Source organism: Lathyrus oleraceus, unplaced genomic scaffold (assembly GCF_024323335.1).
Source record: "Lathyrus oleraceus cultivar Zhongwan6 unplaced genomic scaffold, CAAS_Psat_ZW6_1.0 chrUn0001, whole genome shotgun sequence".
In the NCBI taxonomy this organism is placed as follows: domain Eukaryota; kingdom Viridiplantae; phylum Streptophyta; class Magnoliopsida; order Fabales; family Fabaceae; genus Lathyrus; species Lathyrus oleraceus.
In genome coordinates this window covers 640317-653862 of record NW_026112392.1, presented here as the reverse complement: position 1 = coordinate 653862, position 13546 = coordinate 640317, and the positions used below count along the sequence as shown (strand labels likewise).

General features: G+C 29.4%; 1 protein-coding gene and 4 non-coding genes across 5 annotated transcripts; all 5 read right to left on the bottom strand.

Annotated features, from left to right (window-relative positions):
* Positions 1-289: 289 nt before the first annotated feature.
* LOC127110547 (uncharacterized) lies at positions 290-1825 on the bottom strand. Its single transcript, XM_051046124.1, has 2 exons — positions 1810-1825; positions 290-1596 (listed from the first exon to the last, which is right to left on the bottom strand). Exons 1-2 carry the CDS (start codon positions 1823-1825, stop codon positions 290-292), a joined length of 1323 nt encoding a protein of 440 aa, XP_050902081.1.
* Positions 1826-2275: 450 nt separating this feature from the next.
* TRNAL-CAA (transfer RNA leucine (anticodon CAA)) lies at positions 2276-2359 on the bottom strand. The gene has a single exon. It is a non-coding gene; the product is annotated as a tRNA-Leu (tRNA).
* Positions 2360-4574: 2215 nt separating this feature from the next.
* On the bottom strand, positions 4575-4658 carry TRNAL-CAA (transfer RNA leucine (anticodon CAA)). Its single transcript has one exon. It is a non-coding gene; the product is annotated as a tRNA-Leu (tRNA).
* Positions 4659-6874: 2216 nt separating this feature from the next.
* On the bottom strand, positions 6875-6958 carry TRNAL-CAA (transfer RNA leucine (anticodon CAA)). Its single transcript has one exon. It is a non-coding gene; the product is annotated as a tRNA-Leu (tRNA).
* Positions 6959-9175: 2217 nt separating this feature from the next.
* TRNAL-CAA (transfer RNA leucine (anticodon CAA)) lies at positions 9176-9259 on the bottom strand. Its single transcript has one exon. It is a non-coding gene; the product is annotated as a tRNA-Leu (tRNA).
* Between the last annotated feature and the right edge of the window lie 4287 nt (positions 9260-13546).

Below are 13546 nucleotides of genomic sequence, written 5' to 3'. Positions count from 1 at the left end.
AGTTTGTGCCATGGAGTGTTGTTTTGACGATGCAGTTTGTGATAATTAACGAGTAGTACCTTATTTCTATTGTTTTTCATATGTTACTGCTATTGTTGTTTTTTTTTAATAAAAATAGATTTTTTTAGAATAGAACATAGTAATGATAAGAATGAAGTATATAGTTGGAAATTCTTAAAAAGCATGCAGTATATATAACGTTCCAAAAAATAACACTACTAAATATTCTTATAATATTGCAGTATCATTAAATATTCTTATAATATTGCATTCCATGTAAAAGAAAAAATTAAGAATCATAATTTTGAAGATATTCAGTGACTTCTTGTACCAGTGAAGAATCACAACTCATTTGAACCGGTATGCCACCTTGTTTATATAGCATGTCCTTCTTCATATGGGGAATTTTATACTTGTTAGATCCATTTATCTTCATTATTTCAATCATGCATGATTGAAGAGTGCTAAAAATTTTGTTGGATTGCACAGTAGAAAACTCATCAAATGCTTTTTGAACTGCACCAACAAGCTCATCAATTGACTTTACCGGTTCCTTTTGCTGTAAAGATTGAATGGCATTGAAAAAGCCTAAGTCTAAGACATTCAAATCTGGTGAATTAGGGGGTTGACATGTCAATTGAATATCAAACTCACTTTCACTTGCCGCACGACAAAAATCCGGATCATCTTTATTAATATGTGACCTTGCATTATCTTGTTGAATAAAGATTTTCTTCCCTACATCTTCTCTTGGCCACATGTTCTCAATGGCAGGTAGAACTTTATTGATCAAGTATGCTTTGTTCACCTCTCTTGTAACAGAAGCTATAGGCTTTGTTTCTATTGTCCCCGCAACTCTGTTGACACTACTCCTTCTTGCGGGTTGTTCATACACAAAAGGAAATATACCAATTTTTCCAGAGTATGTCTCATTTTCTTCATTGTCAAACCTTGGTCTAGTTACTGCACATAAGAACATAACTTTACTTATAAAAATTTTGCTTTTACAGGTTCTATGTGGCTCTTCTTCATCCACATGCAAGTAATTAGTAACTTTATTCCTGGTAATATAAAACCACTTCTCATCGATGAACACAATATTATGCATAGAAATAAACTTCGGATCATGAGGTAAGCTGTTTTTGTCAATCATCGACAAACAAAACCTTAAACGAGCAATCATGTTATCCTCTTTTAAATAAGGCTTAAGTGTGTTTGTATGCCGTCGTATCACTCCGACCTTATGCAACCTTACCAATGATGTCTTAGGAATATTTAGAGCACAAGCGAGAGATCGATAGGTTGACCGTTTTGATAATGGAACTTGACACATTAACTCCAAATCTAATTGAACTCGTTTCCTTCCACAATTTTGTGTTCTATTATGACAAACATTACCTGTGTCCTTTAATTGTTTCCATATGCGATAAATAAAACTTCTATGAACATTGTATGATGCCGCTACCCGTTCTACTACTCCAATTCCAATTAGATTTCCATTAGCATCACTAGAGCAAAGCAATATTTGACATATAGCCTTTCTATCTTCGTTATTCAGGAAACCCCGTTTTTTAGAACTTTCACTTATCACCGACTCTGCAATAAATCATCAAAACGTATAATCAAAACACACAGTGGACTTTCATATATGTGTTGCTCAATCAAATTAATAAAAAACTAAAAGAAAAATGGTAGTGTATAAATATATTAATGGATATCATCATGTATATTACCATGCATATAACTATATATGTTAGCCAAGTATATTAACGTGTCACACAGTAATCAATATATAAAGAGATTGCTCACCATTTTCATCTGCCATGGACTTAATTCTAGTAGATGAAAACTAAATTTCTAGTATGATTGAAATGAAACACCAACTCTCTTTCTATAAAAAAGACAAATATACTACCAAAATTGGTGGGAAGATTATTTTGGTTTTTAAAATTTGGTGGGAAGATGTATAAAAAAAATAGAGGGAAATTTAATTTGCATCTAATTTTTCACGATGAGAATGTGGAAAGCCAATTTTTTTGTTGTAATTATTCTTGGATAGAATAAATGCTGACCAATTTTTATTATATCAACATTTGGCTTAATTATAACATTAATACTACTAAATGTTTAACTTAGGGGTATTTTTGGAAGTACAAGTTTATTTTTCAGAAAAATTAATTAAAAAAAATATTCCTTGGTTTGTGTGATTTCTTATGTTTGTCTCTTACAAATAGGAACGGAGGTAGTATATTGTTGTGCCACTTATATCATAAAATGTCAGAAGTGAGATTTGAATCCACGCCCTCTCACGAAGACCAGAACTTGAGTCTGGCGCCTTAGACCACTCGGCCATCCTGACTTTGGCAATTCTTTGTCACACTATCTTAATATATCACTAAACACTGATTTCGAGAAAATGAATCCACATGCAGGATTATAACTTTTTAACAACATTGTTTACTTAGTAGTGATCATGTTATGCTTGGTAATTTGTTTTTACCATAACTCCACTACCATCGCATTTTATTTTTTCATTTTAGAAGAAAATTTACTAACCTCTTATCTTTTTTAAAGTAATTGAGTTAAGTACTCTTACAAAAATCTATCTTGACGAAAACATGTTTATACATTTTCATTCACAACAGTATTTTGGATACATGTAGAAATACCAATCAAAATATGAAAACTAAGTTGAAATTCTCCTACTCTTACAAAAAGAATGAGGTACGTCAATGGCTTACTTCCGAGGATACTCTACCTTGGTCTTTCATGTATATATTATTAAGAAGAAAACGATAACTACTAATAATCATGTCAAACTCAATATTATAGTTTTGTTGATAACAAAAGAGTCAACTACCTTTATGGAATATAATTCAAACCCAACCACACCCAAATCCAAATGTTTCACTCATTTTATTACTGATAACAAGCTAAGAGCTTCATCCTACTTCACTAAGAGTGGAGAGTCATTTATTTTTTCATGCATAAAAATGACCTTAATCCTCTCAGATTCACATACCTTTTATAAGAAAATTAGAATATTGATGAAAATGACACATTAATATAACATTTAAGATGACCTGAGGCCATGTTTTTGAACTTAACTATTGATGTATCTACCTCCAAAAAAAATCGTGTGGCACGAGCTTTTGTGCCAATTTAATCCTTCGATGAATTCAATCGCACCAATAGAAAATTTATATCTTAACTCCAAAAACCGGTTCTGAAATATGTTATTTTGTGGCTCTAAATTATTTCAAATAAGAGAATAAATTATTGAAAAATTATTTTTTTCAAGTAGGTTAACAACATAGTAAACCACAAAGATATTGTTGTTTTCATTGATTTACCATAAGTAGACTACTCTTATTGTGTCTGAAATATGGTTTAATTGATCGCAATATAGATGATTTTAAAGGAAATGGAAGTGAAGATATTGTAATCATCACTTCTTTGGTACCATCACTTATGTACATCAATAAGACAAAAATAGTTATGGAGTACAAGAAAAAATTGTTCAACAACAAGCCTACGAAAACTACTAGTCATGTTTAGTCTAGCCATATCCAAAAATATATGATGCAAAAAACATAATTTCTTAAAAGTTTAGAACAAAAATATGGAGATATTAAATTTTTTTAATCAGATACTAGTGTCGGAACACATGACATCACTTGAAAAAATAATTTGTCATTCAACGTCTTTATCAGTTATAAATTATGTTGTTTATTCCCCATTAAAATAAAGAAACATGAAAACAATTAGATGAAAATTTTATCTTAAATGACACTTACTTTTATTACGTTTATTTATACCTTTAATGATGGTATGAGTTATTATCAAGAAATAATATCACTGTCTAATTGTTTTATCATCTTTCTCAATCTAGGTAAGACAAATTAGAGACAGATAGAAAATTGGTTTATTCCCCTTAAATATATTTATCCTCTTTCGTAGAATAGATTTGATAAATTAGATACAAATCAAAGAATTCACTTATTCCCCTTAATTGGTAGTTATTAGCCGCAAAAGGTTTAACTACTATATATTTAGTGAAATGTGAAAGAAAAAGCATCAAGCCAAAGTTATTGACATGAAATTATAGTTTGTTTAGTTCTCCTCCTTTAATTACTCATCGCTTTCATTATTGATTCCCCAAAAGTTTAGGCATGTGTTTGGTTTGATTTTCATTGAAGAAAAACAATTCTTCCGTTGTATTACTAATTTGTTCGCTATATATTGTTTCTCATTTTGTGTGCTCAAATATCCAGATTGAATCAAATACAACTTCAATTGACTCTCTGACCAATGGTTAAGGAAATGGTCATGTATACCCTTCATTTTCCCTCTCTGATATGATTTGGATTTCTAGTTTGTTTTATTTCATCTGGCTCGATTTATCTCTCTCTATATATATTGGTTTGAATCATCTTGATCATGTCCGATTTTGTTGGTTTCGATTAATTCTTGATTTTGTATTTGTAGTGAGCGATTCTTATGCCTTTGGTGATTCTCATAAAACAAAAGTGCTACTTTATTTAGTATATTGTTGTGCCACTTATATCATAAAATGTCAGAAGTGGGATTTGAACCCACGCCCTCTCACGAAAACCAGAACTTGAGTCTAGCGCCTTAGACCACTCGGCCATCCTGACTTTAGCAATTCTTTGTCACACTATCTTAATATATCACTAAACACTGATTTCGAGAAAATGAATCCACATGCAGGATTATAACTTTTTAACAACATTGTTTACTTAGTAGTGATCATGTTATGCTTGGTAATTTGTTTTTACCATAACTCCACTACCATCGCATTTTATTTTTTCATTTTAGAAGAAAATTTACTAACCTCTTATCTTTTTTAAAGTAATTGAGTTAAGTACTCTTACAAAAATCTATCTTGACGAAAACATGTTTATACATTTTCATTCACAACAGTATTTTGGATACATGTAGAAATACCAATCAAAATATGAAAACTAAGTTGAAATTCTCCTACTCTTACAAAAAGAATGAGGTACGTCAATGGCTTACTTCCGAGGATACTCTACCTTGGTCTTTCATGTATATATTATTAAGAAGAAAACGATAACTACTAATAATCATGTCAAACTCAATATTATAGTTTTGTTGATAACAAAAGAGTCAACTACCTTTATGGAATATAATTCAAACCCAACCACACCCAAATCCAAATGTTTCACTCATTTTATTACTGATAACAAGCTAAGAGCTTCATCCTACTTCACTAAGAGTGGAGAGTCATTTATTTTTTCATGCATAAAAATGACCTTAATCCTCTCAGATTCACATACCTTTTATAAGAAAATTAGAATATTGATGAAAATGACACATTAATATAACATTTAAGATGACCCGAGGCCATGTTTTTGAACTTAACTATTGATGTATCTACCTCAAAAAAAAATCGTGTGGCACGAGCTTTTGTGCCAATTTAATCCTTCGATGAATTCAATCGCACCAATAGAAAATTTATATCTTAAGTCCAAAAACCGGTTATGAAATATGTTATTTTGTGGCTCTAAATAATTTCAAATAAGAGAATAAATTATTGAAAAATTATTTTTCTCAAGTAGGTTAACAACATAGTAAACCACAAAGATATTGTTGTTTTCATTGATTTACCATAAGTAGACTACTATTATTGTGTCTGAAATATGGTTTAATTGATCGCAATATAGATGATTTTAAAGGAAATGGAAGTGAAGATATTGTAATCATCACTTCTTTGGTACCATCACTTATGTACATCAATAAGACAAAAATAGTTATGGAGTACAAGAAAAAATTGTTCAACAACAAGCCTACGAAAACTACTAGTCATGTTTAGTCTAGCCATATCCAAAAATATATGATGCAAACAACATAATTTCTTAAAAGTTTAGAACAAAAATATGGAGATATTAAATTTTTTTAATCAGATACTAGTGTCGGAACACATGACATCACTTGAAAAAATAATTTGTCATTCAACGTCTTTATCAGTTATAAATTATGTTGTTTATTCCCCATTAAAATAAAGAAACATGAAAACAATTAGATGAAAATTTTATCTTAAATGACACTTAATTTTATTACGTTTATTTATACCTTTAATGATGGTATCAGTTTCCTATCAAGAAATAATATCACTGTCTAATTGTTTTATCATCTTTCTCAATCTAGGTAAGACAAATTAGAGACAGATAGAAAATTGGTTTATTCCCCTTAAATATATTTATCCTCTTTCGTAGAATAGATTTGATAAATTAGATACAAATCAAAGAATTCACTTATTCCCCTTAATTGGTAGTTATTAGCCGCAAAAGGTTTAACTACTATATATTTAGTGAAATGTGAAAGAAAAAGCATCAAGCCAAAGTTATTGACATGAAATTATAGTTTGTTTAATTCTCCTCCTTTAATTACTCATCGCTTTCATTATTGATTCCCCAAAAATTTAGGCATGTGTTTGGTTTGATTTTCATTGAAGAAAAACAATTCTTCCGTTATATTACTAATTTGTTCGCTATATATTGTTTCTCATTTTGTGTGCTCAAATATCCAGATTGAATCAAATACAACTTCAATTGACTCTCTCACCATGGGTTAAGGAAATGGTCATGTATACCCTTCATTTTCCCTCTCTGGTATGATTTGGATTTCTAGTTTGTTTTATTTCATCTGGCTCGATTTATCTCTCTCTATATATATTGGTTTGAATCATCTTGATCATGTCCGATTTTGTTGGTTTCGATTAATTCTTGATTTTGTATTTGAAGTGAGCGATTCTTATGCCTTTGGTGATTCTCATAAAACAAAAGTGCTACTTTATTTAGTATATTGTTGTGCCACTTATATCATAAAATGTCAGAAGTGGGATTTGAACCCACACCCTCTCACGAAGACCAGAACTTGAGTCTGGCGCCTTAGACCACTCGGCCATTCTGACTTTAGCAATTCTTCGTCACACTATCTTAATATATCACTAAACACTGATTTCGAGAAAATGAATCCACATGCAGGATTATAACTTTTTAACAACATTGTTTACTTAGTAGTGATCATGTTATGCTTGGTAATTTGTTTTTACCATAACTCCACTACCATCGCATTTTATTTTTTCATTTTAGAAGAAAATTTACTAACCTCTTATCTTTTTTAAAGTAATTGAGTTAAGTACTCTTACAAAAATCTATCTTGACGAAAACATGTTTATACATTTTCATTCACAACAGTATTTTGGATACATGTAGAAATACCAATCAAAATATGAAAACTAAGTTGAAATTCTCCTACTCTTACAAAAAGAATGAGGTACGTCAATGGCTTACTTCCGAGGATACTCTACCTTGGTCTTTCATGTATATATTATTAAGAAGAAAACGATAACTACTAATAATCTTGTCAAACTCAATATTATAGTTTTGTTGATAACAAAAGAGTCAACTACCTTTATGGAATATAATTCAAACCCAACCACACCCAAATCCAAATGTTTCACTCATTTTATTACTGATAACAAGCTAAGAGCTTCATCCTACTTCACTAAGAGTGGAGAGTCATTTATTTTTTCATGCATAAAAATGACCTTAATCCTCTCAGATTCACATACCTTTTATAAGAAAATTAGAATATTGATGAAAATGACACATTAATATAACATTTAAGATGACCCGAGGCCATGTTTTTGAACTTAACTATTGATGTATCTACCTCAAAAAAAAAATCGTGTGGCACGAGCTTTTGTGCCAATTTAATCCTTCGATGAATTCAATCGCACCAATAGAAAATTTATATCTTAAGTCCAAAAACTGGTTATGAAATATGTTATTTTGTGGCTCTAAATAATTTCAAATAAGAGAATAAATTATTGAAAAATTATTTTTCTCAAGTACGTTAACAACATAGTAAACCACAAAGATATTGTTGTTTTCATTGATTTACCATAAGTAGACTACTATTATTGTGTCTGAAATATGGTTTAATTGATCGCAATATAGATGATTTTAAAGGAAATGGAAGTGAAGATATTGTAATCATCACTTCTTTGGTACCATCACTTATGTACATCAATAAGACAAAAATAGTTATGGAGTACAAGAAAAAATTGTTCAACAACAAGCCTACGAAAACTACTAGTCATGTTTAGTCTAGCCATATCCAAAAATATATGATGCAAAAAACATAATTTCTTAAAAGTTTAGAACAAAAATATGGAGATATTAAATTTTTTTAATCAGATACTAGTGTCGGAACACATGACATCACTTGAAAAAATAATTTGTCATTCAACGTCTTTATCAGTTATAAATTATGTTGTTTATTCCCCATTAAAATAAAGAAACATGAAAACAATTAGATGAAAATTTTATCTTAAATGCCACTTACTTTTATTACGTTTATTTATACCTTTAATGATGGTATCAGTTTCCTATCAAGAAATAATATCACTGTCTAATTGTTTTATCATCTTTCTCAATCTAGGTAAGACAAATTAGAGACAGATAGAAAATTGGTTTATTCCCCTTAAATATATTTATCCTCTTTCGTAGAATAGATTTGATAAATTAGATACAAATCAAAGAATTCACTTATTCCCCTTAATTGGTAGTTATTAGCCGCAAAAGGTTTAACTACTATATATTTAGTGAAATGTGAAAGAAAAAGCATCAAGCCAAAGTTATTGACATGAAATTATAGTTTGTTTAGTTCTCCTCCTTTAATTACTCATCGCTTTCATTATTGATTCCCCAAAAGTTTAGGCATGTGTTTGGTTTGATTTTCATTGAAGAAAAACAATTCTTCCGTTGTATTACTAATTTGTTCGCTATATATTGTTTCTCATTTTGTGTGCTCAAATATCCAGATTGAATCAAATACAACTTCAATTGACTCTCTGACCAATGGTTAAGGAAATGGTCATGTATACCCTTCATTTTCCCTATCTGGTATGATTTGGATTTCTAGTTTGTTTTATTTCATCTGGCTCGATTTATCTCTCTATATATATATTGGTTTGAATCATCTTGATCATGTCCGATTTTGTTGGTTTCGATTAATTCTTGATTTTGTATTTGTAGTGAGCGATTCTTATGCCTTTGGTGATTCTCATAAAACAAAAGTGCTACTTTATTTAGTATATTGTTGTGCCACTTATATCATAAAATGTCAGAAGTGGGATTTGAACCCACGCCCTCTCACGAAGACCAAAACTTGAGTCTAGCGCCTTAGACCACTTGGCCATTCTGACTTTAGCAATTCTTTGTCACACTATCTTAATATATCACTAAACACTGATTTCGAGAAAATGAATCCACATGCAGGATTATAACTTTTTAACAACATTGTTTACTTAGTAGTGATCATGTTATGCTTGGTAATTTGTTTTTACCATAACTCCACTACCATCGCATTTTATTTTTTCATTTTAGAAGAAAATTTACTAACCTCTTATCTTTTTTAAAGTAATTGAGTTAAGTACTCTTACAAAAATCTATCTTGACGAAAACATGTTTATACATTTTCATTCACAACAGTATTTTGGATACATGTAGAAATACCAATCAAAATATGAAAACTAAGTTGAAATTCTCCTACTCTTACAAAAAGAATGAGGTACGTCAATGGCTTACTTCCGAGGATACTCTACCTTGGTCTTTCATGTATATATTATTAAGAAGAAAACGATAACTACTAATAATCATGTCAAACTCAATATTATAGTTTTGTTGATAACAAAAGAGTCAACTACCTTTATGGAATATAATTCAAACCCAACCACACCCAAATCCAAATGTTTCACTCATTTTATTACTGATAACAAGCTAAGAGCTTCATCCTACTTCACTAAGAGTGGAAAGTCATTTATTTTTTCATGCATAAAAATGACCTTAATCCTCTCAGATTCACATACCTTTTATAAGAATATTAGAATATTGATGAAAATGACACATTAATATAACATTTAAGATGACCCGAGGCCATGTTTTCGAACTTAACTATTGATGTATCTACCTCAAAAAAAATCGTGTGGCACGAGCTTTTGTGCCAATTTAATCCTTCGATGAATTCAATCGCACCAATAGAAAATTTATATCTTAAGTCCAAAAACCGGTTATGAAATATGTTATTTTGTGGCTCTAAATAATTTCAAATAAGAGAATAAATTATTGAAAAATTACTTTTCTCAAGTAGGTTAACAACATAGTAAACCACAAAGATGTTGTTGTTTTCATTGATTTACCATAAGTAGACTACTCTTATTGTGTCTGAAATATGGTTTAATTGATCGCAATATAGATGATTTTTAAGGAAATGGAAGTGAAGATATTGTAATCATCACTTCTTTGGTACCATCACTTATGTACATCAATAAGACAAAAATAGTTATGGAGTACAAGAAAAAATTGTTCAACAACAAGCCTACGAAAACTACTAGTCATGTTTAGTCTAGCCATATCCAAAAATATATGATGCAAGCAACATAATTTCTTAAAAGTTTAGAACAAAAATATGGAGATATTAAATTTTTTTAATCAGATACTAGTGTCGGAACACATGACATCACTTGAAAAAATAATTTGTCATTCAACGTCTTTATCAGTTATAAATTATGTTGTTTATTCCCCATTAAAATAAAGAAACATGAAAACAATTAGATGAAAATTTTATCTTAAATGAGACTTACTTTTATTACGTTTATTTATACCTTTAATGATGGTATCAGTTTCCTATCAAGAAATAATATCACTGTTTAATTGTTTTATCATCTTTCTCAATCTAGGTAAGACAAATTAGAGACAGATAGAAAATTGGTTTATTCCCCTTAAATATATTTATCCTCTTTCGTAGAATAGATTTGATAAATCAGATACAAATCAAAGAATTCACTTATTCCCCTTAATTGGTAGTTATTAGCCGCAAAAGGTTTAACTACTATATATTTAGTGAAATCTGAAAGAAAAAGCATCAAGCCGAAGTTATTGACATGAAATTATAGTTTGTTTAATTCTCCTCCTTTAATTACTCATCGCTTTCATTATTGATTCCCCAAAAGTTTACGCATGTGTTTGGTTTGATTTTAATTGAAGAGAAACAATTCTTCCGTTGTATTACTAATTTGTTCGCTATATATTGTTTCTCGTTTTGTGTGCTCAAATATCCAGATTGAATCAAATACAACTTGAATTGACTCTCTGACCATGGGTTAAGGAAATGGTCATGTATACCCTTCATTTTCCCTCTCTAGTATGATTTGGATTTCTAGTTTGTTTTATTTCATCTGGCTCGATTTTATCTCTCTCTATATATATTGGTTTGAATCATCTTGATCATGTCCGATTTTGTTGGATTCTGTTTAATTTGGGTCCTTTTGGTTTAGTTTAATCATGTTTAGTTTGTGTTGGACCGAATTAGATCAATTTGATTAGTGGTTCGGTTAAATGTGTGAATTCCTTTTTTATGACTTCCGCCTATTTTAATTTCAAAAATGTTTATTTCTAAATGCTTTTTTTTAAGAATTAAGATTGTGATTATTGGTCAAGTTTTAGTGATTCTCCTAATATGATTTTTTTTATATTTATACTTGTTTATTCATAATTGATTTTTCTGTTCTTTCAATTTGAAGAACATAAAACAAAAGTGCTACTTTATTTAGTATATTGTTGTGCCACTTATATCAGAAAATATCAGAAGTGGGATTTGAAAGCACGCCCTCTCACGAAGACCAGAACTTAAGTCCGGCGCCTTAGACCACTCGGCCATCCTGACTTTAGCAATTCTTTGTCACACTATCTTAATACATCACTAAACACTAATTTCGAGAAAATGAATCCACATGCAGGAATATAACTTTTTAACAACATTGTTTACTTAGTATTGATCATGTCATGCTTGGTAATTTGTTTTTACCATAACTCCACTACCATCGCATTTTATTTTTTCATTTTAGAAGAAAAATTACTCACCTCTTATCTTTTTTAAAGTAATTGAGTTAAGTACTCTTACAAAAATCTATCTTGACGAAAACATGTTTATACATTTTCATTCACAACAGTATTTTGGATACATGTAGAAATACCAATCAAAATATGAAAACTAAGTTGAAATTCTCTTACTCTTACAAAAAGAATGAGGTACGTCAATGACTTACTTCCGATGATACTTTACCTTGGTCTTTCATGTATATATTATTAAGAAGAAAACGATAACTACTAATAATCATGTCAAACTCAATATTATAGTTTTTTTATAACAAAAGAGTCAACTACCTTTATGGAATATAATTCAAACTCAACCACACCCAAATCCAAATGTTTCACTCATTTTATTACTGATAACAAGCTAAGTGCTCCATCCTACTTCACTAAGAGTGGAAAGTCATTTATTTTTTCATGCATAAAAATGACTTTAATTGTAATATCCCATATTCCCTTAAATGCTCAATTAGTTGTCAGTTGAGACCTATTGAGTTCCTATGTACACTAATTTCGAGAAAATGAATCCACATGCAGGAATATAACTTTTTAACAACATTGTTTACTTAGTATTGATCATGTCATGCTTGGTAATTTGTTTTTACCATAACTCCACTACCATCGCATTTTATTTTTTCATTTTAGAAGAAAAATTACTCACCTCTTATCTTTTTTAAAGTAATTGAGTTAAGTACTCTTACAAAAATCTATCTTGACGAAAACATGTTTATACATTTTCATTCACAACAGTATTTTGGATACATGTAGAAATACTAATCAAAATATGAAAACTAAGTTGAAATTCTCTTACTCTTACAAAAAGAATGAGGTACGTCAATGACTTACTTCCGATGATACTTTACCTTGGTCTTTCATGTATATATTATTAAGAAGAAAATGATAACTACTAATAATCATGTCAAACACAATATTATAGTTTTTTTATAACAAAAGAGTCAACTACCTTTATGGAATATAATTCAAACTCAACCATACCCAAATCCAAATGTTTCACTCATTTTATTACTGATAACAAGCTAAGAGCTCCATCCTACTTCACTAAGAGTGGAAAGTCATTTATTTTTTCATGCATAAAAATGACTTTAATTGTAATATCCCATATTCCCTTAAATGCTCAATTAGTTGTCAGTTGAGACCTATTGAGTTCCTATGTACTCTATCTATTATCATTTTTAATAATTTGAGCTCTTATGTGCTCTAAATGTTGTCAATTGGGACCAATAGAGTAACCAGTGAGCTCTAAAGAGATTAATTATTAATAAAGAGACAGACCAATATTAATAAGTACAAGAGAGGAAATTTTTGGTAACATTAATAATTGGTCAATTGGTATTGGAAGATGAAATATCAATTGGGATATTTTTACTACTACCTAATATTATAATATATATATATATATATATATATATATATATATATATATATATATATATATATATATATATATATATATATATATATATATATATATATATATATATATATATATATATATATATATATATATATATATATATATATATATATATATATATATATAT